Genomic DNA, 25,032 nt, shown 5'->3' with positions numbered 1-25,032 from the left:
TGCATATTAATGTGGATAAAGACGGCGTCAAAAAGCGTCACTGCTAATGTAGTTTATCAAGCACCAGCGAGTCATCGTACAGTTTTTAGCGTGTTTGACAAGACAGTTGATCTCTGCTCTTTCACCAAAGAAATCTTTTCTCAAATCTATTCTGAAGCCTGTTGCCTCATGTTCACAGTGGGCACCGGCACATGAATAAAGCTCGGGTCACGAAGCCATCCGAGTCTTTACTTCCACACACAGTGAGTGATATCAAACGCCACAGGCAAAAGGTGATATTAACAACATCTGTCTCTGTCTTACATATTCAATTACTGCAGGCCAATTTCCTTATGCAGACTGCACAATCTGTGTCTGATCATATCATTAGGTTATTTATCTGATATACCGTTTTCAAAAAGCAAACCGTGAGGACATGTTCAAGAATGATTTCAAGATGACACTCATTTTAACATCGAGTTATGTTAGAAGAAATGTCAAGAGATATTTTGATTAGGTTACTATTACTATTAATTGTATTATTACTATAAAAGCTGCAATCCATCCACACGAAACCTTTTTGGTATGTGTTGAAAACTGCCTGCTTAGCAGAAAACAATCATGATCCAATGCATATGTACTATAAGTTGGGATGTTGGGTACATTTGACTTGAAAATACAAAGATAAGTACGTAAAGTAAGATGCATTTGATGGTGATGCAAAAGTCACAGAGTGCAGCTTTAAAGTCAACACGAAACATTTCCATCGCCCCAAAGTCATTGTTTTTCCGGTGGTTTTTCACATTTGTCAGTGGTGTTGTTGATATTGAGCGACTGTCGCCCAGTCTGTTTATAGCCTCATGTTAGCGTGTAGATAAGCAATGTTCTAGCGTGTAGATAAGCAAAAGTGCTAGCAAAAAGCACTTGACGCCTACATTGGTGCTTTATTTCATATGCCAGCGATAATCATAAATGAATAAAAATAGGGCCCAGATTTTTACATTTAAACATATATTTTGAACAGAAATATGGTCATGTGATTTTGGCCGAGATGGTGTTCTGACCAATATTAAAGTAAATGAAATGAATTTTGTCACTTTCTCATGTGGGACGATCGTTCTGATGTGAGCTGTAAGAAAGTCAATGAGATGCTCTCACAACCAACTGGCCAACATTTCATCCTCTCATTCATTTAACTCATTCCTCAGTCTGCAAATAACCTCATGTCCTCAGAATTGCACCATTTTGGAACATATGTTACTCCGTAGCCTGTGTTTCCTCTTTTAACATCAAAGATTTTATAGCAGGTGTGTGTGGTTCAGTTGATGTACACGGTACAGCCGAAATCACTCTGCACACATCAAAGATTGAAACATCAAAGTGGAGTCATTCAGGAGTGTTTATCAGTGGGTGGGGAGTATGAATGTGTGTGTGTTTTTCTGCTCTTGTGGGTATTTTAATGGAATTTTTCTGATAGCAAAAGTAAGGCAGAGATATGTGTAAATATTTCGAGATGTGAACGATTGCGGAGGAGTTTTTATAACGCCGGAGTGCGGTGTCAATCAAAACACAGCCCTGATAAGAAGTGACAATTTTGGAGTGAGAAATTAAACAAGAAAATGACATGCCGCACCAAAAAACAACAATAAACTTCGTAAAGCTCATGAAAAAGTCCTGTCAGCGAATGAAGCTGATTAAAAGCTACTGAAATCAAATGAGGACAGAAATAAAAGGTGAGGAGTTCCTCCTACAGCCAATACAAAAACCAACACAGACTTATTCACGCTATCGGCCTTTTGCTGTGCAGTTACAAAGATGTGTCAAATACTCCATCTAAAGTAAAGGACAACCCAACGACAGCTTCAAAGAGGACGTCTGCCATTCTATCAGTGAAGACGCAAACCAGCTTTAGAAATGCTTGAATGGATCAATGTGAAGAGATCTGGATTTGGTGAGAATTACATGCGGGTTGGGTTGTTCTATAAAAATCCTTTAGCTGCGGGCCGATCAGTAACACAGTGTCAAAGTCATTTAACATTTCTACAGGCACGCTTCCCCTCCATTCTTAATCATTGCATTGAAGCATTCGCAGAGAATAAAATAGCCTTTCAGCGTTTGATGTCTTAATCTTCCTAAACTGGCATGACATGTCCGCGCCGGCTTCACTAAATCATATTGACACGTTTGGGGAAATATTAGGCTGCGATATGAATCATCGGGATTTTTCCTACACGTTCCCTGAGGAGAAGAAACGTCACAGGTGGAGACGATTTTCAAATCCAATTTAAGAAAACAGAAGGAGGTGCTAATTACATACTCCCTGAATATCACTCCTAACAACCACATACATTTCTTGAACAGAATCAACGGGACGCCTTTAAAGAGTAAACATTTGATCATTTACAACCCTCTCAAAACTATAAGCTAGATACAGACATCCATGAACACAAATTCACATCTAGACCATAGTCTCTCACATCAACTGGTTTTAGCAGCAACAACATAAACAAACGTTGTGTCCCAAACGTAACTTCCGGTAGACCTCCGCAAAGAAACAATAACTTTTGCGTAGTTTTAATGTAATTTAATGTGATATTACAACCAAACAGTTTCGAAGTTAACTTTGGGTCCGGCCGGCCAATGCGCCTAAAACTAAATTCAGCCTACTTCTTTCAGCTAGAAAAAAATGATGCAAAAACAAATACAATTTAACAACTAAATATGAATGGCACGGTAACACACAATTTAAATATTATTGCAAATTATTGTTCATCTTTCTAAAGTACTCTTTATAATTCAAGCGTTAATGAAAATGATTCCTTGATGAACTTAACTAATTTGAAATCTACTAATAAAGACATAAAAGAGCATTGTGACAGGCTTATTTGCATAGAGGAAACTCGTCATGCTATTGTAGAGCTCATATTGATGAATCCCCTGGCGTTTGATGGTATAACGTTGGAATTTTATATTTTATAATTTTTTTTCAGAAGAACTTGCTGCTTTTCTGTTACATCTCTTTTACAGTGTGTTGAATGTGGTAAACTCCCTCCCACCCTAGCACAAGGGCTAATTTCTTCTGATCTGTGACTACATCATTACCAAAATTCCAATAAAACTCTCTAATTTTCATTAACAGATGCTCCTCTCTAGGAATTTAATTTATAAACATAACTTCTCAACAAACAGATGTTACATATGGAACAATAAGAATATTTGATTTAAGTCTTAATCTAAATTTTTTTGAAAATTGGTTTAACAATAATATTATTTTGGTACGCCAACTCTTTAACCAAGCTGGTCTTATGCTGACTTATTCAGAATTCAATTTTCCATTCACGCCTAGGCTGTAGTTATGAACGCTGTTCACTCTGGTTTAAAAATTCTGATCCTTTGCTGCCAATGTCTTCTTTGGATCCCATTGACTCAGTAATTGGTCACATATGTTCCTCTCTTTCCCCTAGTTGTCATTTATTTTGGAATTGTCCTTATTCTGCTAGTTTTTGCTCAGAGTTCTGCTCTTTTATTAGAGAATTTATTTTATCCAGCTTTCAACTGGGTTTTGAATTTCAAATTTTAAAGGCGGAAATCTTACAAAACCTAAATTCAATACAATGTTTAACAAATAGTAAAGCTGTTAAAATTGTTTCTGTTTGCAAACATTTCAATGTGTCACTTTTTCATCTTTTCATAGTGCTTTGATTGTGATATTGTGATCTTTGATGTTTTTTTATTTTACCCCTTGACTGTAACATTTGTATTTGAATGAAATAAATGCCCTCATTCTCTGTTACATTGGAGATTATATTAAAGGAGTAGTTCACTTTCAAAATGAAAATTCTGTCATCATACTCACCCTCCTGTTATTTCAAACCTGTATGACCTTCTTTCTTCTGCAGAACACACACACATATATATATATATATATATATATATATAAAAGATATTTTAAAGATATTGCATTGGTTACAATAGAAGTGAATGGGGGGCTGTGCTGTTCTGTTACCAACATTATCAAAATATCTTCTTTTGAGTTCTGCAGAAGAAAGAAGGTCATACAGGTTTGAAAAAACAAGAGGGTGAGTATATGATGACATATTAAGGCCGTTGGGCTTGTTTGCTGCGTTCCGAGCTTGATTCCCGGCGCCCCCTGCAGCGTTGGTTTGGTTTCCCGCTCAACTTGATTCTGTCGAACCCTTGTGCATTTGCGTTCGTTTTACGTCATCAAAACTGTGCACGGCGCATGACAGAAAACCCAAAACGGATCAATAGATTGTGTTTCTATTAATTTGGTGCTATTATGCGCAGCAGAGTAAATGAAATTTGGGTTTACTTTATGCGCGTTTATTCCACTTGCAATGCAGAAATACAATGCAGGCTCACTCTTGCTCGAAGCCAAGGTAGATCATTAACACTTTCATCTCTTACATGTGTTTTATTGATGGAAATACACTGTAATCAGCTTAAACGCATGTGCAAGTGACTTCACTTCCTCATCAAGTGCGCAACCGGGTCTGTGTTGCTTTCATATTTCTGCAAACCGCGACACAGTTTGAGAGCCACCGAACTCACACCACCTCCTCTCAGGTAGTCTCGGCTTCGGTGCGCACCTGGGTATACTTGACAGCTTTCACATTAGCAATTCTTAATGTGAACCATGTCCCGTGCCGAACTAAACATCATGTGTGAAAGCCAAATAAGATAACCATTGTTCATTTCTAGATGTATTGTGGAAAACTGTGAGAGAAATCCAGGTTATCACATGATCAAATATAACACAACCTTTCCTGAACACATGTAGAAGTTTCTTTCTTAATTTTTTTGCATGTCAAGATCAAACCTTTTTTTGTATAAGGTATTTTTCTCGTGAATAGGTCATTAGAAAGCACTGCGTGATGGAGACTTGATTTCATTATTATATGTTCTGCTGCGAAAGAGGTCTGGGTGACATGAAAAAGAGCATCTTCCCCGCTGTGCACTGGATGGATACAGGTGCGGATATTAATGACAAGATTGGAGAAATGAATAGACCTTGTTAATGTGCGCTTACAAAACTGAAGCTACATAAATATAATCCTTTAACACAAATCTAAAAAGATCAGAGGGTTCATGAAGAGTCTTTACACTTTCAAATTTCTGTTTTAATCAGACCAAACCTATGATTTGATTTATAGTAAATTGTATGTGTTCACGCAGGGATGCACTTTACATGTTTTTTATGTAATGTGACAGCGGACAAAGTCAAAAGTACCAGCTGTGGGAAGAAAGCTAAATGAACTTCAATAAATGAAGGTGAAAATATTAAAAATACATAAAACTTTGTGTACTAATTACTCTCATATATTATGTATAGAGAACCCATCAAAACATTTGGAAACACTTGACTGAAGTGTTTTAAAGATCTTATCAATCTTTTAATGTTAGGGTGTATGCTTAAACGTCTTAAATGACTTTTGTAGACAAAAATTAAATTGAGCCAATATAAAAACAATCATCAAATTTTGAAATGGATGATTTGAATCAAATTATGAAGAAAATAAAGACAATAAGAGCTCTTAATAGATTTTGACAAGCTTTAAAAAGCTTTACAGGGCAAGACTTCGAGAGGATGATAAAACGGCAGGAAAATGATTTGACAAATTCTCGTCAAAACGTGGCAAATTTGAAGATGCTAAAATATAAGAGTTTTGATTAATGAGCTTTTGATGAGCTGAATAGTATTCTGGTGGAAAAATCGAAATAAAGAATGAGTAAGTGTTTCTAAACTTCTGACGTGTGTAGTATGTAATTGTATCACATTTTTTAACATGTTGTGTAAATCGTTCGTAAAGTCATTCAAACACATTTTTTCATGATTCATGAATAAGTTCTTATTTTCAAAATGTTAGTTGGTGCGAAAGAAATGTACACCTGCTCCTTACCATGTGTAAAAAGCGCACGTAATGTTTTCTTTTAGACAAACTGATGACACTGCATTTTGATGCACTATGTAGCATACAACGATACTTGATATTTCACAAGATCTTTTATAGCTTTTCACTTTTAAACGTTGGGTAAAAGCTCGTCACTGTCCTTTTTTACACAGCCATTCAATCACAGTAGAGAAGAGGCGGGACAAACACAATAGAGAAGTTAATATTTACGATTAACGCATTTTCATATTAAGTCATATTCTTTAAAATAAGATTCTTGCGTGTATTCTAAATCACAGCAACCAATGCATCTCTGGAATAACGCGCATGGCCTCCTAAGCGTTCTCAGGCGCTTTACTATGAAATCTGATGTTTACAAAGTATTTGTTAACTCCTATAATTACCCGATGACAATACTGATGTTGTGTGTCCTTATCTTTCAATTTATGAGCGACATTATTTCAATGATTTGGAGATTTATGAAACCTAACTGAAACGTCTCACATCTCACCTGGATTTCTGCATATTCAAATGAACGTGTGACGTTCAATAACACTCAATATAAATATTGATTTGTTTTTCAGATTATGATGACCTCATACTGTTCCCTATGCTCTTTTTGTAGTGCTTGTCCTTTCATTTCATACTATTCCTTCAAGACTTTTATTTCACCTGTAGATCTGCCTAAAGTAAACTCCTCATGTTGTGAATTCATTGTCAAGAACTCTCCAAGTGCTCAGAAATCGTTTGGTATGTAAGGAAGCGGAGCACACCAGCTTCTCTTTTGTTTTCTTTCTATTCAGTCAAAACCTGTGAATTCAAGCTGCTGGACTTCTCAATGCTTCACACTTGCTCTCTCTCTCCTGCAGGGATCCAGCATTCATGTTTGTCCTCCAAACAGGACGTTTGTTTGATTTCTGAGTTTCTCTGACATACGCTAGTTCTCACAGAGAGATGGGTATGGCTTTGAAGACGGCATGACACCATGATTATCAAACATTTACGAAGAATGGAAATGCAGGTGTATTGTTCTGAAATTATCATTTCAATTGGAATATAAACAAAGTGAATGATGGTAGAAAACGATTTCCTTTCGTGAAAAAGACGTTCATCTCTTTGTTGTCTTTAGTATTTTAGTCTCACGTTCAAGCGGTTGTAATATTTAGGTTGTGTAGCTGACCTGTACTGTCACACAGAACACAAACGGTTTATCCCTGACTGAACACTTCATCTGGATTTTAGTAGCTGCTTGACAGGAGTCTCATAAACTTTAACAATCATTGTTTGATTTGTGGCTGGACGTGTGTTGTGCACATGAAGAGGATGAAATAAACTACATACAGTAAATAAGAATGCAATGTTACTGCAAGAAACAGCAATGAATAAACACAGATTTAAACAGAATCCGCTTGAGTATACAGTTCATTATATACACAAACACGGTTCATTGTACCAGTAAGTTCATGTGAAGAAAAACACTCACCCCAATAGGCTGGAAGATAAGACCATCGACTTCATGACTGACCTGAGCAGTGAAACTGCCCTCCAGGAGCTGTGGAAACAAACACACGACCGATCACAAACTGTTCTGATCACGCGACCGATCGCAAACTGTTCCGATCACGAGACCGATCACAAACTGTTCCGATCACGCGACCGATCACAAACTGTTCAGATCACGCGACCGATCACAAACTGTTCAGATCACGCGGCCGATCACAAACTGTTCCGATCACGCGACCGATCACAAACTGTTCCGATCACGCGACCGATCGCAAACTGTTCCGATCACGCGACCGATCGCAAACTGTTCCGATCACGAGACCGATCGCAAACTGTTCCGATCACGCGACCGATCACAAACTGTTCCGATCACGCGACCGATCACAAACTGTTCCGATCACGCGACCGATCACAAACTGTTCTGATCACGCGACCGATCACAAACTGTTCTGATCACGCGACCGATCACAAACTGTTCTGATCACGCGACCGATCACAAACTGTTCTGATCACGCGACCGATCACAAACTGTTCTGATCACGCGACCGATCACAAACTGTTCCGATCACGCGACCGATCACAAACTGTTCCGATCACGCGACCGATCACAAACTGTTCCGATCACGCGACCGATCACAAACTGTTCCGATCACGCGACCGATCACAAACTGTTCCGATCACGCGACCGATCACAAACTGTTCCGATCACGCGACCGATCACAAACTGTTCCGATCACGCGACCGATCACAAACTGTTCCGATCACGCGACCGATCACAAACTGTTCCGATCAAGCGACCGATCACAAACTGTTCAGATCACGCGACCGATCACAAACTGTTCCGATCACGCGACCGATCGCAAACTGTTCAGATCACGCGACCGATCACAAACTGTTCCGATCACGCGACCGATCGCAAACTGTTCCGATCACGCGACCGATCACAAACTGTTCAGATCACGAGACCGATCACAAACTGTTCCGATCACGCGACCGATCACAAACTGTTCCGATCACGCGACCGATCACAAACTGTTCCGATCACGCGACCGATCACAAACTGTTCAGATCACGCGACCGATCACAAACTGTTCAGATCACGCGACCGATCACAAACTGTTCAGATCACGCGGCCGATCACAAACTGTTCCGATCACGCGACCGATCACAAACTGTTCCGATCACGCGACCGATCACAAACTGTTCCGATCACGCGACCGATCACAAACTGTTCCGATCACGCGACCGATCACAAACTGTTCCGATCACGCGACCGATCACAAACTGTTCAGATCACGCGACCGATCACAAACTGTTCAGATCACGCGACCGATCACAAACTGTTCAGATCACGCGGCCGATCACAAACTGTTCCGATCACGCGACCGATCACAAACTGTTCCGATCACGAGACCGATCACAAACTGTTCCGATCACGCGACCGATCACAAACTGTTCCGATCACGCGACCGATCACAAACTGTTCTGATCTTCTGATTACACGACCAATCACAAAATGTTCTGATTACATGACCGATCACCAACTGTTTTGATTACACATGACCTGAGCCGTTGAAACAGCGTTACTACACTCACATAGATGTTCGTTGGAAGAATGGAATACGGAAGTATCTTGGTGCGACCAATAGTTCCAAACACTGCACTGAAGCCCATTCATTCCCAAATGTAGTCAACGTAGTGTTTAGAGTACAGGATGTGCTAATATATTTAGCAAAAATTACACAAATGTAGTTGCTGTCATAGACCGCAGAACTGGGGGGGCCAGGGGGGCCACGGCCCGGGCAACTTTTGTACTCTGACCAACTATCTTATATGAATAAAAGCCTAAGTTGTATCCGTGTTTTTACGAGCCAAACAATACTAGTCACCACACAGCTTCACTCACTCTCACCAACTGCTACCGATAAAAAAACTCACACTGACTACTGCATTTTGATTTGAAATTAGTGTGCATTGTTTATCAACTACGACGTTACGTCGACGTAGTTACTAGGTCTGTCATGTGAGAGCATCGTCGCGAGCTAACAGCTGGCACCTGTTTAACCGCTGGCGGCATTACCAGGCTGCGACAATGAAGGGACAGAAGTCAATGTCAGATTTTTAATAAATAAACTGGCAAAACAAAATGAGCAAACTACTCGAGCTTCCACTGTCGCCTCAACAACAGACCCGGAGCGTCCATCTCCACCACAGACTCAGACGAGCCCGCTAGCTGCTCTCCTCCGGCTTCAAGCCAAGCTACCGACAGCCACTGTACAAGTGAGTGCTGCGGGGGATCTCACAAAACCCTGCTGTTCTTATGAAGACCAAAAAGGTACAGGGGACTGGGTCTTCACAACAAGCAAGATCAGTTCAATATCAGTGGTTCAAAGATTTTAACTGGCTGACATTTTGTGACACGAGCGGAAAACTTTACTTGTTTTGTGGGTGTGAGTTTGTGTCTGTGCGGCTCTGCACATCAATCTGATAATAATGTCTTGACTTGTGATGATAATGACTATGATGTTGATTTAGATTCAAGGCAGCAAGATGAGTTGTGGTTGTGGACCGGATGTACTTTATGTGTTTGCTATAGTTTCATCTGTGCGTTTATGTGTAAATAGGCTTGGCCTGTTGTGTGTGAATGTAAGTGGGATCAGAGGGGTTAATCTGAGGAAACATGTGTGCGTGTATCATGTGTATACTGTAGATGTGACTGTGTGGTGTCGGAATAAAATAAAGTGCTCCGCAACGTTATTTAATATATCAGTAATATTGTCTGTTTCAATGCATTTGCGCCCCACCCCCTCCGCGTGACTTGAAATTATGGCCCCCCCCCTTGTTCAGATGCGTTCCGCGGTCCATGGTTGCTGTTATCTGTCCCGCTAAAATTCATTTAAATAGGTAGACAGCACGGATTTGTTTGGAACGGATTTGTTTGGGGGCTGCATGAACCATGTGACCACACGTCGGCAAGATCGTGTGCCGTAACTCTCATATTTAACTTCATATACGCCGCAAGATCCGACAGGCAGATGACATCACATGACTGCAAGAGTGATTCAAAAGCATATGGAGCAGTCGGCTCAACTCTCTCTCGCAGTAATGTGATGTCATACACCAGTCGGTTCTTGCGGTGACGCATCAAGTTGATCATTTCTGTACTAAAAAAGTCTAAAGAAACAACTCACAAACTCCTCTCCCAAAGCATAAGGCATTTTGAGCCCTTAAGTATAGTTTGAGACACAATCGGATGAATAACATTCAATGCAGAGGTATACAATTAAGACAAGAAAGTTTGGCAAATGAACACGAGGCAGAACGTTCTTCTGCACGTAAACACTGAATCTAAATATTTATTTACAGGTGTACAAAACCTGGAAAAACAAGCCAAAGTAAACAGTGAAATTGAGTTAGCAGGAGTGCTCTGTCTGGATGTTTTCCTGCCACCATAAATAAATTCTCTTCTAATAAATGTTTCATGAGACCTTGAGACGGATCTCTGCGGCAAAACTCTCAAACGAAAGAACAACACAACATACAAGGTCTTCCTGTCTTATATGGCTAAATTGAAAATAGAAAAAACTTGAATGACTTTTTTATTCACGTTAAACTGTCCTCAGCCGCATCTCCACAGATTTGATATTAACAGGGAATGCAGAGGTACATTGAGATTCTCTCCGCCGCTCTAATGATGCACGACCCTTTCTTTTCACACGGACGGCATTATTTCCTAATTTAATCTCTCAGAAACACAAGCCGCTGTCTGTACGCACACGCTCTCCAAGACTTTATTAAAATTCCAGTCAGTTAGGCAGTCGGCTGCAAACAGCATCCTTCATAACTAACACACGTGAAAGCTCTGAGGAGGACCGGACACATTCACAATCACTTCAGGTAAACGCGGCCTGTCGGATCTGACCCTGGAAAAGAACAATTAATGACATCATTAACTCCAGTTAATGTTCACTGTGAGACGCACAAATATGTTTTAAATACTGAAGAACAGGTTGGCATGTCCGTATCATGGCACTCGTTCTATCATACACTGTATTTAAGATGGAAAGATTAAACAAAAATGTACGTCATTTACGTCATTCCAAACCTGCTTGACTTTCTTTATCAGAACACAGCAGACGATATTTTGAAGAATGTTGATAGTCAACCTCAGGGTGTCTTCATTGTGTAGCTAAAGTTGTTGGGGAAAATGCGAGTATTGACTGAAAAGATGAAAGTGGCTTGTAAACCTGGAACTGCGGTCGGAAGGAGCTGAGTTTTAACATACCTAAACAACGACCAGGGAAGCCCAAATTTCTGTCAAGACTGACTTGTCATAAAACACAAACTGCTGTTAAAAGAACGAGCCCGTAATAGACAGATGAAGTGAAAAATCTTGCAACTATGTTTTTTGACAAATTCCTATAAATATGTCTTTTAATAACATATTTGACATTATATTTTACAAAGGATTGAACAAAAAGGTCGTTTCTCACTTTAAAACCGAAAGTAAAACGGCTTCTCCTTGTGTAAGGTCTGCATTCGGTAAAAATGAGCTAATAAAATATTTGCTACACAATAAAAACGTCTTGTGGTATTTTGAGTTTGTGAATTCCTATGGAGAAAATCCCTTGCTGCCCTCCAAATGCACTTGGCGCGTCATCAAAACCATGTGATTGCAAACAACCTATTAACAGTTTCTGTCTGACTAATAACATCACATTTTCAAGATTTATTATCATCATTGATCATTTTGTGTAAAAGGTTTTGGGTCAGAAGGGTGTTTTCTAGCGTGTCTGCATTTTAAATGACCTTATTGTTCCATGAACGCTCAAAATCTATGCATCATTTGAAAGCTAAAACAACTTGTTTTTGCGATCAATATCGTTCTCAAGATTAAGGCTGCTTGTTAAGAGGTTAAGTTCTTATCTGCATCTTCATAATTCAATAGTTTGTATGTGTTTGTAGATTGCAGCCTCTCACACATGCATACTTCAATAAGCAAATGTGCACGCTGTATATACACAAATGCGTCCATTAATATATAAAGTGAGCAAATGGGTGCGCTGCTGTGTAAGAGGATACTTAAATACAGTACAAATTCCACATTTTCAAGCTATAATTTGTGCATTAATCGACACATCCAAAGGACATCTGTGCGGTTAGCAATTGTTTTGTACACTTACGTGAGCAGGTTTATTGATTTTGCGTATTTGTGTAATATTCTTAATGGAAGAACCAAACAAACGAAAGCAAGAAATCAGCTGTTTAATTAGTATGAACAACTTGCTTGTAGTTTTTTGTCCTTCAGAAAAGAATGACACAAATGAATGAGAGAATAAGCAAAAGATAAATAACGGATTAAACGCATATCAAGTATTAATGAGAAAATATTAAATCGCTCCCTGTGCCGAAGTGGTTTCGACGAGGCTTCATATCTGATAAATCCGTGCACGTTCGTGAACTCTCCAGACAAAAGCTCTTTGACGGAGACTACAGTAGAGAGAATCTTTTCCACTCATCTGTGTGTCCATTTCCCGTCTGCACATCAGACGTCTGGAGAACACAACAATGACGCTCTCTCAGTTCTCGAGAGCATGTCATTATGACTTCATCATAAAAGACCCGGAGCCCCCAAACGAGACAAAGCTCAGATACACAGATATCCTGCACGCGGGCCTGAAGACCGAGACGCAAACTTGACCGGAGGAAATCGACTTATTCATGATGGTGAACAATGAACAGAGAACCAAATGAGACGTGGTCTGAATCCTCTCTTGTGGGAAATTTCGGGGAAATCCTTGAGCCGTTTCGTGGAAAACGATCCCACTTCTCCCCGCAGACACGCAGAAAGCACAGCTCAGTGGCTAATGTTCCTGATATTGCCATTGGACTGTAATGGCTTTTGTAAGAGAAATAAGATGTTACAGATTTTTCATTCTTTATGTCTGTGGGATATATTTTTCACATATCGTCATCAATATAAAGCACTAATGTTTTATGAAATTCAAATTAAATATTTCGTTTTATACAATTACTACAATAAGAATCATTGTGTACTTCACTCTGAAAATGAAGTAAAAAAATTATCATCTAGTATTTTTATCTTATTATCCAATACAAATATCTAAACATTGTTTGATCAACTCGAGAAGCAAATGACTTGAGTCTTGTTTTCTAAAATAAAGAATAAATATAAAGTTTATGTTTAAAACAGTTTGAAATATTAACTAAAAAATTGCGGCAAATTCTTTTTCTTAACACACAGGCAGATTTGGTTTAATTTATATGGGAAAACGAGACAAAAATACAACTCGATGATTCAGATCTGTGTGCGTTACATGGACTGAATCGTTTGTTAAAATATGTGTCAGAACCAAGGAATTGCCATTAAGTATTTGTCAGGACTCTGTCCTTCCTGTCTCGGGTTTTCTTGCTCACTGGGCAGAGTCATGACATTGCCACGTCTTTCGGGTTTTGTTTTGTTAAGTGTGGAGATACATGGCTTTTGCTGTTACTTAACACCACGTGTCTTCCTGTTATGTCTCTCAGCCCGCCCTCCTGTCTTCCGAATTATTACCATTAGGGTTTCATTCCCATCACCTGCTCTGTGTTTCACTTCTCGTTTGGGTTTTCATTCCCATCACCTGTTCTGTGTTTTCTTATTTCACTCTCGTTAGGGTTTCATTCTAATCACCTGTCACCAATCTCCCATGTGATTACTCCTCGTTAGTGTCTTCCTTTATATAGCCCCAGTTTCCCTCTGTTCAGTGTCGGTGCACGTATGTTTACGTACTGTTTGATGTCCGCTGTAGCTGTACACTTGTTCCTGTTTCAGTTCGTGAAATTATTATTTCAATTCTAAGATCTTTGTTTTGTTTTGTCCCCCACGTGGGAGGTGTTTGTTTGCTTGTTTTTTGTGCATGTTTTCCCCATTGTGGGTTTTTCATTTAAATAAAGTTTTTTACCTTAACCCTTCGTTCTGCCTGCATCTGGGTTCTGTCCAAGCCATTTCGTGACAGTATTAGTCTATTTTACATGTTGGCCCAAATGCATGAAAACGAATGAGTGCAGTAAGAATATTTATTTGAAAGAAAATAAAAACATTTATATGAGAGCGCTGACGCTCTTGTATTCAGCCATCGCAAATGTGGACCAGTGGTCACTTTTTGTTGATCAGCGAGTAATATAGATTAGTCAAATGTGTTATAATATAACCTTTTATATATATATATACATATAATAATAGAAATTAACAATGTTTAAATACACCTATAGTGCGTACAAAGTGAGGGGACCAGTGTTTTCATTGGAGTGTTCAAAAATTAAATGTTTATCACACTCACATAGTTTTATACAATTTCTAACACCATAGGGGACAACATATTGCCACGTGTGCAGGACCACATCATAAGCATCTTGTATTGGCAAACCACACAATCTGAGCCATTTATACAATCAAATGATGTTTATTTCCCGCTGTCCAATCAGATGTTCTCAGAATCTTTGAAGGTCACAGCGCAGGGAACCCTCATACACACACACGCACTCACAAACAATGTCTTTCAATAGTGCTTAAAGTTAAAGACTTAAAGGAACACCTCAGGATTTTGTCTTCTAATGCTTTAATAACCCAAATTTTACACAAAGTGCCAAATACACACAACGCATTTGGCCACAAAAGCTGAAGTCATAAAGTCAGCAGCTTTTCTTTCATACGGTCACAAACGTCTGCTGGGATTCAGAGTAAATACCTTGCGTGTGGCATGAATGTCGAAGAAGGGCTTATTTCTGACGCTGAAGGGCTCCTTGGCTTTGTCGATCTGGCCCATTTTCATCTTCTCGAAGCGTGGAGAGATGATCTCCTTCTCAATACACAGCAGACGTCTGTTGAAGTCACACTGTCCCACGGGCTGACCCTGAAAAACAACACAAACAACTGATTTCTTATGTCTACATGCAGATAAATATCACACTTTATCTCAAACAAATGTATCTTTAAAGGCAGTGAATGCAGAGTGTACTGAGACCAAGACCAGACCAGACCTGGAAGAGTCACACAAACTCAAGCCTAAAAATCATAATTAAATAAAAAATTTAATTGCAAAGGTGAATTTGATGTCTATTTTTTGGCTTAGTAACGCAAACAAATGCAAACACTAAAGAGCCGATATGTATGGAAAAAATCATTTGCAAACGTGCTCATATTTATAAAAAACATAATCATTGTAATAGTTGTACATAAATCAATTGTATTTGATGGCGTAAACAAATAAATCAAACAGTGAACAGGCAATTAAGTGACATCTTTATAGTTGTGGTCTTGAAATCAAATCTGAGTCATCTTAGTCTGAGAGCAAGACAAGAGCAAAACCAAATGCATTTGAGCCTAAAATGGTCTTGATGCCGTTCTTAAAGGGATACTTCACCCAAAACAACATTCTTTGTAGCGTCGAACACAAAAGCAGATATCTGAACAATATGGAAAACAAAACCGTTCTGTATGATAGAAATGATTTGAAACATCTCCGTTTGTGTTCAGCGGAACATTTACACCATTTTGGAACGGAGGTAAGCAAATGATGACAGAATTTTTGGGCAAACAATCCCTTAATGTACTAGTAGCTCGCTTTAAGATTCTGTTCGGTGTATTGGGGTAGCCACGCCCAGAGTGAAATCTCATTGGTCTATAAATCACGCTGCATATAAATCAAATGTTTTCCGATCAGCAGAAATAGTGTCACTTCATGCAACATTTCTCCTTTAAGAGTAGAAAGACAAACGGCTTGTCAGTAATAAATGTGTTTTGATGTCTGGATGTGAACGAGGACACACTGGTGTCAGAGCTCCGCCGGATAGAATCTGTGCTTTCACAAACACAATTTTCTTGATTTTAACCACACCATCATCAAAACGCTGTTTTCTGTTTTCTCTGGTGTGTCAATAAAGAAGTCTGAGAAAGAAGCTTCGAGCATCAAGCTCTCAGCGCGAGGACAGTTTGATTTGTCTTCAAGCACAAACACGTTGGGAGCAACAGACGTGGTGATGGTGTGCACGCGTGCATCAGAGTGGCTGCGATAAGCCCTGGAAATAATCCACCTCGCGTTCTCTCCATCATGACCGCAGCGGTCGTCTCCATGGCAACATCTTCACACAGCACTCTCGGGCCTCGTACCCTAAGGCTCCGATGGGACCGTCGAGCCACGTCACAACTAAATCAAACGTTGACCTCGTCACTTAACGTCCATCTAAGGGTGCAGCTCGGATAACAAAATAGATTTGAAGCGATCTGTGAAAGATATCTGTGCTGGAATCACACGGAGGAACACAATTCAGTGCTGATCTCAACGGATAGATGAATGTAGGACGGGCCTGATGCTCTGAACGGAGACACAGGAGAGAGAGAGAGAGATTTCCTGAATCAAACGCTGACTGAAAGTCCTTCAGTCTGTTAAAAGAGCTCCTCGAGGCTCACTTCTGTAATGGAAACTCATCCAAGACTCGAGTGAAGGGTAATTAACAGTCGGCCTCTTATTATCACAAAATAAACCCCACAGGGTGATCAGGACCTCATGTGTCGCCCTGAAGGGATTTCTTTTCCGAGTAGCCAGTAGCTGTACATTATCTCGGTTATTAAAAACACATTACCACACAAGCAACTGGACACAAATATCTGATTCAAGATCAAATAGTTTTTATAGATGCACCGATAAAAAATCATTTTCCACAGTTAATGTTTTAAAAACAGATGATGATCAGGGCCGATATATCCTGTCAATCAAAAGAGAGCTGGAAAATGTGATGAATTTCTGCTTTGTACATAGAAAACGTTAAGAAACATCACCAGTTTGATGTTCAATATTAATAGTCATCATATGAATTAATAACATTCAGAAAGTAAAGAAATATTCATTTCATCTTCAGAAGATACTAAATTTCAGAGTGATATCTGCCCACACCTGAATTTGAAGATTAAATGATTATTCATTCATATAATGACCATTATTATTAAACCGGATATAATAATAAACAGGCAGGATATCGGCCCTGACCTTAGGCAGATAGCCGATAGCGTAAAACAACATTACCGATTATTGGCCGATATATCTGTGCATCTCTAGTGAAGTGCATCACTTGTTAATACAGCTCTCGTTCTGTGATCATTTAGGGTAAAAAGTGAAAGATGCTAAATACATTTGAGTTAGTAATATTCCTAGATACTAAAGTGCTTTTTAAATCTTGCTATAGTAAATACTATAGAATGTTACCCCTAATTACAGAAATCCACGTTTTTTCTCTCATTTTGGTTCCCAGAATGCTTTGCTGTAAATGACATAAATGTAAATCTACAGCAAGTTACTGGCAAACTGCTGCAGTAATACTGTCATTTCTACAGAATATTTTTCTGAGTGATGTCATGCCAAAGATTACCATCATAGTGAAATGAATGATTGAAATCAAACTTTGATGCTCATCATCTTTGAACATGTATTTGGAATTCAAAAGTCTCATTTGGCAGAGTAGATGTCCACGGTCTCTTGTAAATGAGTTCTCTCTCTGTTTGGGGATGAGCGTGTTTTTTCTCCTGATGGTTTGCGAGGGCTCTCAAATGTTCGGAGGATTCGCCAAATGTTCAGTGTGGCAGCACAACAGATCAGACCACATTGAGTCACAGACTCCGTCATTCTCTGACAATCTGGAAGGAGCGGCCTTCAGATTTAACAAAGAAATCTGTTCAGAAACAAACTCATCATGCTAAAGTCTGCGAGCATTAAACCGAATATCAACCCGATGCACGCGCTCTCAGGATTTGTGCTCGGGTTATATGTCTCTGCTGCAGATTCTGTCCGATTTGTGAAGCTCAATGAGTTGTTGGGACATTGAATCAGCGTTGCAGTGTTTCTGCGCACATACACTTTGCTTGTATTTAGGTGAAATTTTCGTTTTCTGCACACCGTTTAACTATGATCATAGATTTCATAGAATCATATTTCGAGACAACAGTTCAGCCTGACTGGAAACTGTGAGAAAAGATTCACCTTTGCATCCTATGAAGTTAAACTTCTTTTTTGCTTAATGTTTCCATCCCCGTATTTCTTTAAGCTTTCATTATTGCTGTTTGATATGGAACGGTTTCTTAAATAAAGATGAGCCTTTGATTCCTCTGCAGCAATTTGCATTTGAAAGTTTCCTGCCGGGACTCAGACCGCTGCTTCGGCTGCTCTGCGATAGCAAAACTGAAAATTGGAAAATTGCAAATAAGATGAAGAATTTATATTGGCTGCTTTTGGAAAGGGCTTGCTGTTCAATGCTATCTCACTGCTTTCACTTTGCTGTTCAATGCTATCTCTCTGCTTTCATCTGGATTTGGACACTATAAGCGCTCATTAATGTGAATATAAGGTGTAAAGGACTTTAGTTAACGCCACTAAAAACATAACATTTCTAAAGCAAGCACCACTCTTACTATTGCTTATTTTTGAGGTTTTCATTTCATAAAAGCCTCTTTGCTAAACCTGGAGTGTTGAAGTTGTCGTCTTATTTATCTGCAATTCAACACAATTTCTGGGAGATGTATAGATATATACAGTATATAACTTGATAGGGTTTTTTTGGTTTCAAGATGTCAAACATGACTTTCTAAAAAACATTTTATTCATTAAAAACAAGTTATGAGCTGTTTAAAAGCATTCATTAAAAAACGTTTGTTAGCTTAAAATGTAATCATTTGAAGCGATCAATCCAATAGTATGAGCATAAAACAGTCGTGTACACAGCATGAAAAGAGAATATTGAGCTTTTAACTAGTAAAATATAAAGAATTCTGTTAACCTGTTAGACATTTGAAAGGTACTGGCAGATGTGTTTTTTCACATAAAATCTAATTTAATGTAAAAATATTTGTGTGTGTGTGTAAACAGTCCTTCATAAATGTTATGGTGGATGAGAATATCAGTCATGGAAGCTATTTCATCATATTTATTATACACAGATATTCTGTCAATAATTGTTTTTCAGATTTTTTCATTCAAGAACATTCAGAAGAAAGTTTTTGCAGAATGTTTTCATTTGACTGATCATGTTTAAATGGCAACATGTAATGCACTCAGGACGCATTACGGTAATGAGAATTTCAGCAAAAAAGCAATAAATCACTCCTGTGTCAAAATAATGCTTTGTTCAAGGTAGAGAACACAATTATGTTTATTATGATCATTTTTTGTGTAACCAAATGATATGTTTTATCCACGATGTTTCAGTGGTTTCATGAGAATGACACCACATTGCCTTCAGGGACAATCTGACTACACGGTGACCAACATGAAAATGTATGAAGTTCGAATGATGCAGCTTCAGCATATGAAGGAGTTTTTTTGTTTGTTTCTTCAATGCCCCAAAGTCACATACTGTATAATCACCTCAGGATGAAAATGTATGACCCACATGAAGCTTTCAGCCTCCGGCACCATGCATTAACATTTCAAAGTAAAAACTGGACCGGCCCAGCGGGGTCTCTAAAGCCCCAGGCCACACGACCCGAGACCAGCGAGTCGACCGCTTGGGCCCTCGGGATTCTCTGAGCCTCTAGCATAAGCGAGGTCATCCATGCATTCAGAGCGAGCTAACCACCTGTAAACTATTCTTAGTCATCTTATGTCAGTTCACTAAATCATGTCGATTTATACAGGATAAAGGGTCTGGCACCAGGGACGGCGTGTGGGGGGCTCTAATGATGTGTGAGGCCCAGAGGCCTCGAAGGACAGACAAACAGGATCCGGTATTGTTTTCAGTTCCCCGTGATGTGTGAAAGACATACGTTTTGTTTGAAGAGCAGAAATGAAAACATGCGTGAGATTAATCAGATTAGTTGCCAGATGATGAAACATGGCCGGTACTGATGCTACACATCTCTGCTTCACTAGCCGTCTAATAGAAAAGATGTCATGTTAGACTGCATCTGTACAGCCTGAAGCTTCTGTACGACTGCACAGAAAAATCAATACTGGACTTCTGAGAACAATATCAACTTTGAAAACATTCAATGAATTTTTGAGTTTTGCTCAAGGTCACTGGTAGCCACAAGCCAGTACTTTAGACACCCACACAACAGTATATTATGGTTTCTTTACCTCTCTCTCGCCATCTCTGTTTCAAGCCCAATGTTGCAGGATACTTTGTTCTTATCAAGGTTTTTACAGATTACCAAAACTGAAACTTTTGAAACATCTTATTTAGTAAATAATCTTTTTTTTATTATCATTGAAAGCTTTAAATGAACTGGAACTGTTGCCTCAGAAATAAACTGAAATAAGCCGAGGCCCTAAAATTGTTCAATTGTTTATCACTGAATTAATCTTGCATAGGAACATAATAAATATACAAACAAATAACGAAATGACAAAGGAATATAGCTAAAATAACTAAACTCAAATGAACATATAATCTAAACTAATAAATAAAACCAGAAATTAAGCTACAATGTAGAACAAATGTCAAAATAGGGCACAATACACTGTAATAATATGAAGGATTTTTGCATATTGATTTATTACAGTTGTTTTTCCTGCATTTAAAATTTTGCACTGAATTGCGTACGCAAGCAAAAGTGAACTTCAAAATAACAACAAAATCACAATAAAACTAAAAACAAAACTACTCTTTACAAATTGAACCCAACAACTCAAATTAAATAATGAATATCATTCCGTGTCAGACGTTCTTTCTGTTCTCGGAGAGTAAAGTGAATCACATTTATCAGCCATGAAACGAGATGCCGAAGAAAAAAATCAAAGTCAAAAAATTGAAATCCATGTTTTACTCTTTTTGGAATGAATGACATGGAAAAGACACCGACGAAATATTCATGGAGCAAAATCTGCTGTTATTAAATGAATATAAACCTAAATATCAATGTTTATGTGATTTAAAAGACTTTGACTAATGAAATGAATGAGTTGTATTTTCAGTTATTTAAGCAACATAAAGGGATTCTGGATTGCAGCAGCACTATCAGACGAGTCTTTCTTATACTTTATTTTTACTCAGTAATGTTTTATGCTTTATTTCCACTGTCCCTCTACACCGGCTATAATAAAAAGTAATAAAGACAATATATGTGTAAACTGTAGACGGTAAACATCTGTGTCGCACCCGTCCTATAATCTTAACCGACTGAAAAACCAAAAACAGAAGTTTTGTGCGGTACAAACATCACACAAGAATCTGAACATACCATTCATGTGTCATGAACATGCCAAAATCTCTTCTGAGAGTTGTTTCAGAATACCACAGCAATGCTAAACTAACCTAATGTTTATAACATCAAGCAATAAAACATTCACAAATGCGTCCGGTTTGAATACGCCGTTTCCTTCTTGTCAAATTGTAGATAATACAATTTCACTAAAACTCACGAGCGAGGTGAGGGACGGCTCTCGCAGTTGTCATGTCATGCATTTGACATTAGGTTGTTATCACAAATAATTCCTGTTAAACTGAAAGCAGATAGGCTGTGAAGGGTCTGTCAAAACACACAACATCTGCATCACAATTAATACAAAAGAAACGTCAAAGTCATTCATCTAAAAATAAATATTCACTCTTCATTTATTCCTCCTCATGCGGTTGTAAAACACTCTCTGTGGTTATGCGTTACGTACAATGGAAGTCAATAGGGTTCTATGTTGTTTGATTATCAACGTTCTGCAGAATTTTCATTTTGGGGTGAACTTTAATAAACTCTGATATGCCTTATTCAACATTGGAAAGGTTAGACCCTGTCTCACTGAGCATGCGGCACAACACCTTGTCCAGACCCTGGTGATCTCAAGGTTGGACTACTGCAATGCTCTCCTTGCTGGTCTTCCTGCAAAGGCTATCAAACCAGCGGCACGCTTCCTCTTCCATGTGACACCCCTTTTCATCTCTCTCCACTGGCAGAAGCCCGTATCAGATTCAAGTCCATAATGCTTAACTACAGGACTATCACTGGATCTGCACGGGCACACCCTCATACACCCCATCAAGAACCCTGCGTCTTGTCTTGCAACCCAATGCAAAACTGCTAAGATACTTCGGACAGAACCATCAATCCATTATCCACGAAGAAATGTAATGATTTCAGAGGAGGAAATGGAGTTGGCTTCGTCAACATGAAAACAGGGAGTCAGGTATCGCCTGCCAAGCTCAACGGGGTGAGCACAACAGAAGCTGACCGAACACGGGCCAGACGACAGCAGGGGTGTTCAAAGAACCTGCAGGGCGTCTTGGACGACAAAAAGAGAGATGAGACAATTCTTTGTTGATGAACCATATGGTCCTGGAATACTACAGCGATTCTTTTTAAAGTGATAGTTCACCCACCAATGACAATTCTGTCATCATTTATTCGCCCTCTTGTCTTGTCAAACCTGCAAGAACACAAAATAATTATTTTGAAAAATGTTGTTGACCGAACAGCGGACAGCCATCCACTTGCATTGGTTTTGGGTCCAAACAATAAATGTCAATGGCTGCCACCGCTGTCCGGTTATCGGCATTCTTCAAAGTATCTTCTTTTGTGTTCTACGGAAGAAAGAAAGAAAGAAAGAAAGAAAGAAAGAAAGGAGAACAGGTTTGACAAGAGAGTGAGTAAATGATGACAGACTTTTTGGGTGAACGATCCCTTTAATAGACAGTAAAGAAAACTAGATTTTCATATTTTGAGCTGGACAGAAGTCACAATATGATTCTTTGTGTGTGTTGTGTACTTGAATATCTTGAATATAAATGAATATCTTCCTCCTTTATTGTAAGTCAAGTATTTTTTTCATTCGCTTTGCAAAAGTCAACAGAAACGAAGTTTCTTCTGATCACTAATAAGTAACACCACCACAAATAAGAACTTCAGCTATACAGACGGAAAACCCTTCCAGAGTTGTGACTCTTGAACTCCTAAAAGCCTAAATTGGTATCGGTATAAATAATTCAGGAACGCATGAATATAAATCAATTTTAAGATGTAAATTAATCTGCACCTTCGAGATGGATAATCTGTTTTATATTAAATGACACATGTGGCAAAGCTTGATGGTTTCAGATTTGATGACATAAAGCATTAGTCTGTAATATAACTATTTGAATATTAATCTTTTAATGAAAGCGATCATCTGACACGTTGACGAATGAACCAACCAAACTCATTCGGTGTACCGCAAGATTACTAGAATTACAGATCACTGGAGCAGAAAATACTGCTGGAGACTTTCACCATTCCTCCCAAAGTTATGAGACATCATAGTGATCTGAGCGTTTCATTGCTCAAGTGAAGGAAATCAAGTCAACACGTAATCCAGAATGACCCTATTTACCTTCTTTCATACACATTCCAGGTGTTATTGCAAAGAAATAAACATTAGTCTTCATAATCTTGCAGCAGAATATATGAAGTAGTTCTGCTTCAGAAATGACTTTCTTTTACCGATGATATTACCAACCCTCTTATAATTCAAACCCTGAGCTCCAGCCATCCGTCAAACACACAACCCTGCACATTTCACCAGCCGTCTGCCTTCCCGCAGGTATAAAGGTCATGTGTTCTACATTTTACACAGACAAACGTCACATTACGGAGACGAGGTGAGTGTGTGAACGCTGTACTCACGCTAAATTTAATGATGTCGTAGATGAGAAAACGCGGGACGGGCTGACCGTTGACTTTGTCCACGATCATCTCCTGGAAATTTAAATCAGAAGAAAAATGAGGCAGGAATGGTGAACACAAATGACACATTTGTTCATTTTCACCAAAACCAAAACAGAAAATCGTACATATTTCAAGACACTTTCAAGGAAAGGCTTGAAATTTGAAAAGCCTAAATGGTAAATACTTCAGGAATGCATGTACAGTACATGGATACATTTTCCATTGTTAATAAAGTTTGACAATAAAAAAGAAATCTAAAACTTCTACATTGACTGTCTGCCTAAAAATGGACTTGATGGTTTCATATTTTCAAGAGATATATCGCCATTATTCCAAAATATAAACCTATACTGGAAGAAAGAACGTCTGACTTTTAGAAAAGCACACAATAAAACAAATCATCAGATGCTCTTCATCACAACTAAAGAGAAAGACACCACACCTCAACATGTCATCATTTATCTATTTTTCATCTATCGGTTTGGAATAGGGCACCACTAACTGACTAAACAGATCACCAGACGTTTAATAACTCACCCCGTCTAAAAGTGTGTTGGAAAGGTGAACGCGCAGATCCTTCCGGAAGGGAAACTCCAGGTTGGCTATGTGGAAGACCGAGTTGTCTCTGTCAATCATATACACCTCATTCTTTCCATCGATCAACATCATGTACCTGTGGAAACACAAGAGACAGAATGACTGACCCCAGGCCTGTGCTCTCACAGAGACAGACTGTCATCATTCAGTTATTATAATCGAGAAATAGATAAGATCACAAGACAATGTGAGGTGATGTATTACATTAGATTTAATGCCATGTACAAATGTATGGATACGTGCAACTGGACACGGTGTAGAGATCCATCGCTTCAAGGGATAAAACCATAGTCGGCTCATGATACCATACAACACACAATACCAGATGCACAATACAATGAAAACCTCTTTCAAATAAAT

General features: G+C 38.8%; 1 protein-coding gene across 1 annotated transcript in view; it reads right to left on the bottom strand.

The window, feature by feature from the left end:
- Positions 1–25,032, bottom strand: part of rngtt (RNA guanylyltransferase and 5'-phosphatase) — a 58,458-nt gene that overhangs the window by 16,148 nt on the left and 17,278 nt on the right. Inside the window, exons 9-12 of the mRNA XM_079474771.1 lie at positions 24,613–24,748; positions 24,034–24,105; positions 15,146–15,310; positions 7,375–7,443 (exon numbers count right to left, since the gene is read on the bottom strand). Of these exons, the coding sequence (XP_079330897.1) occupies positions 7,375–7,443; positions 15,146–15,310; positions 24,034–24,105; positions 24,613–24,748 (442 nt within the window). The remainder of the gene's footprint in view (positions 1–7,374; positions 7,444–15,145; positions 15,311–24,033; positions 24,106–24,612; positions 24,749–25,032) is intronic.

This window comes from Barbatula barbatula (assembly GCF_947034865.1).
Source record: "Barbatula barbatula genome assembly, chromosome: 15".
In the NCBI taxonomy this organism is placed as follows: domain Eukaryota; kingdom Metazoa; phylum Chordata; class Actinopteri; order Cypriniformes; family Nemacheilidae; genus Barbatula; species Barbatula barbatula.
The sequence above is the reverse complement of the archived record's forward strand: the minus strand, read 5'-3'. Positions and strand labels throughout refer to the sequence as shown.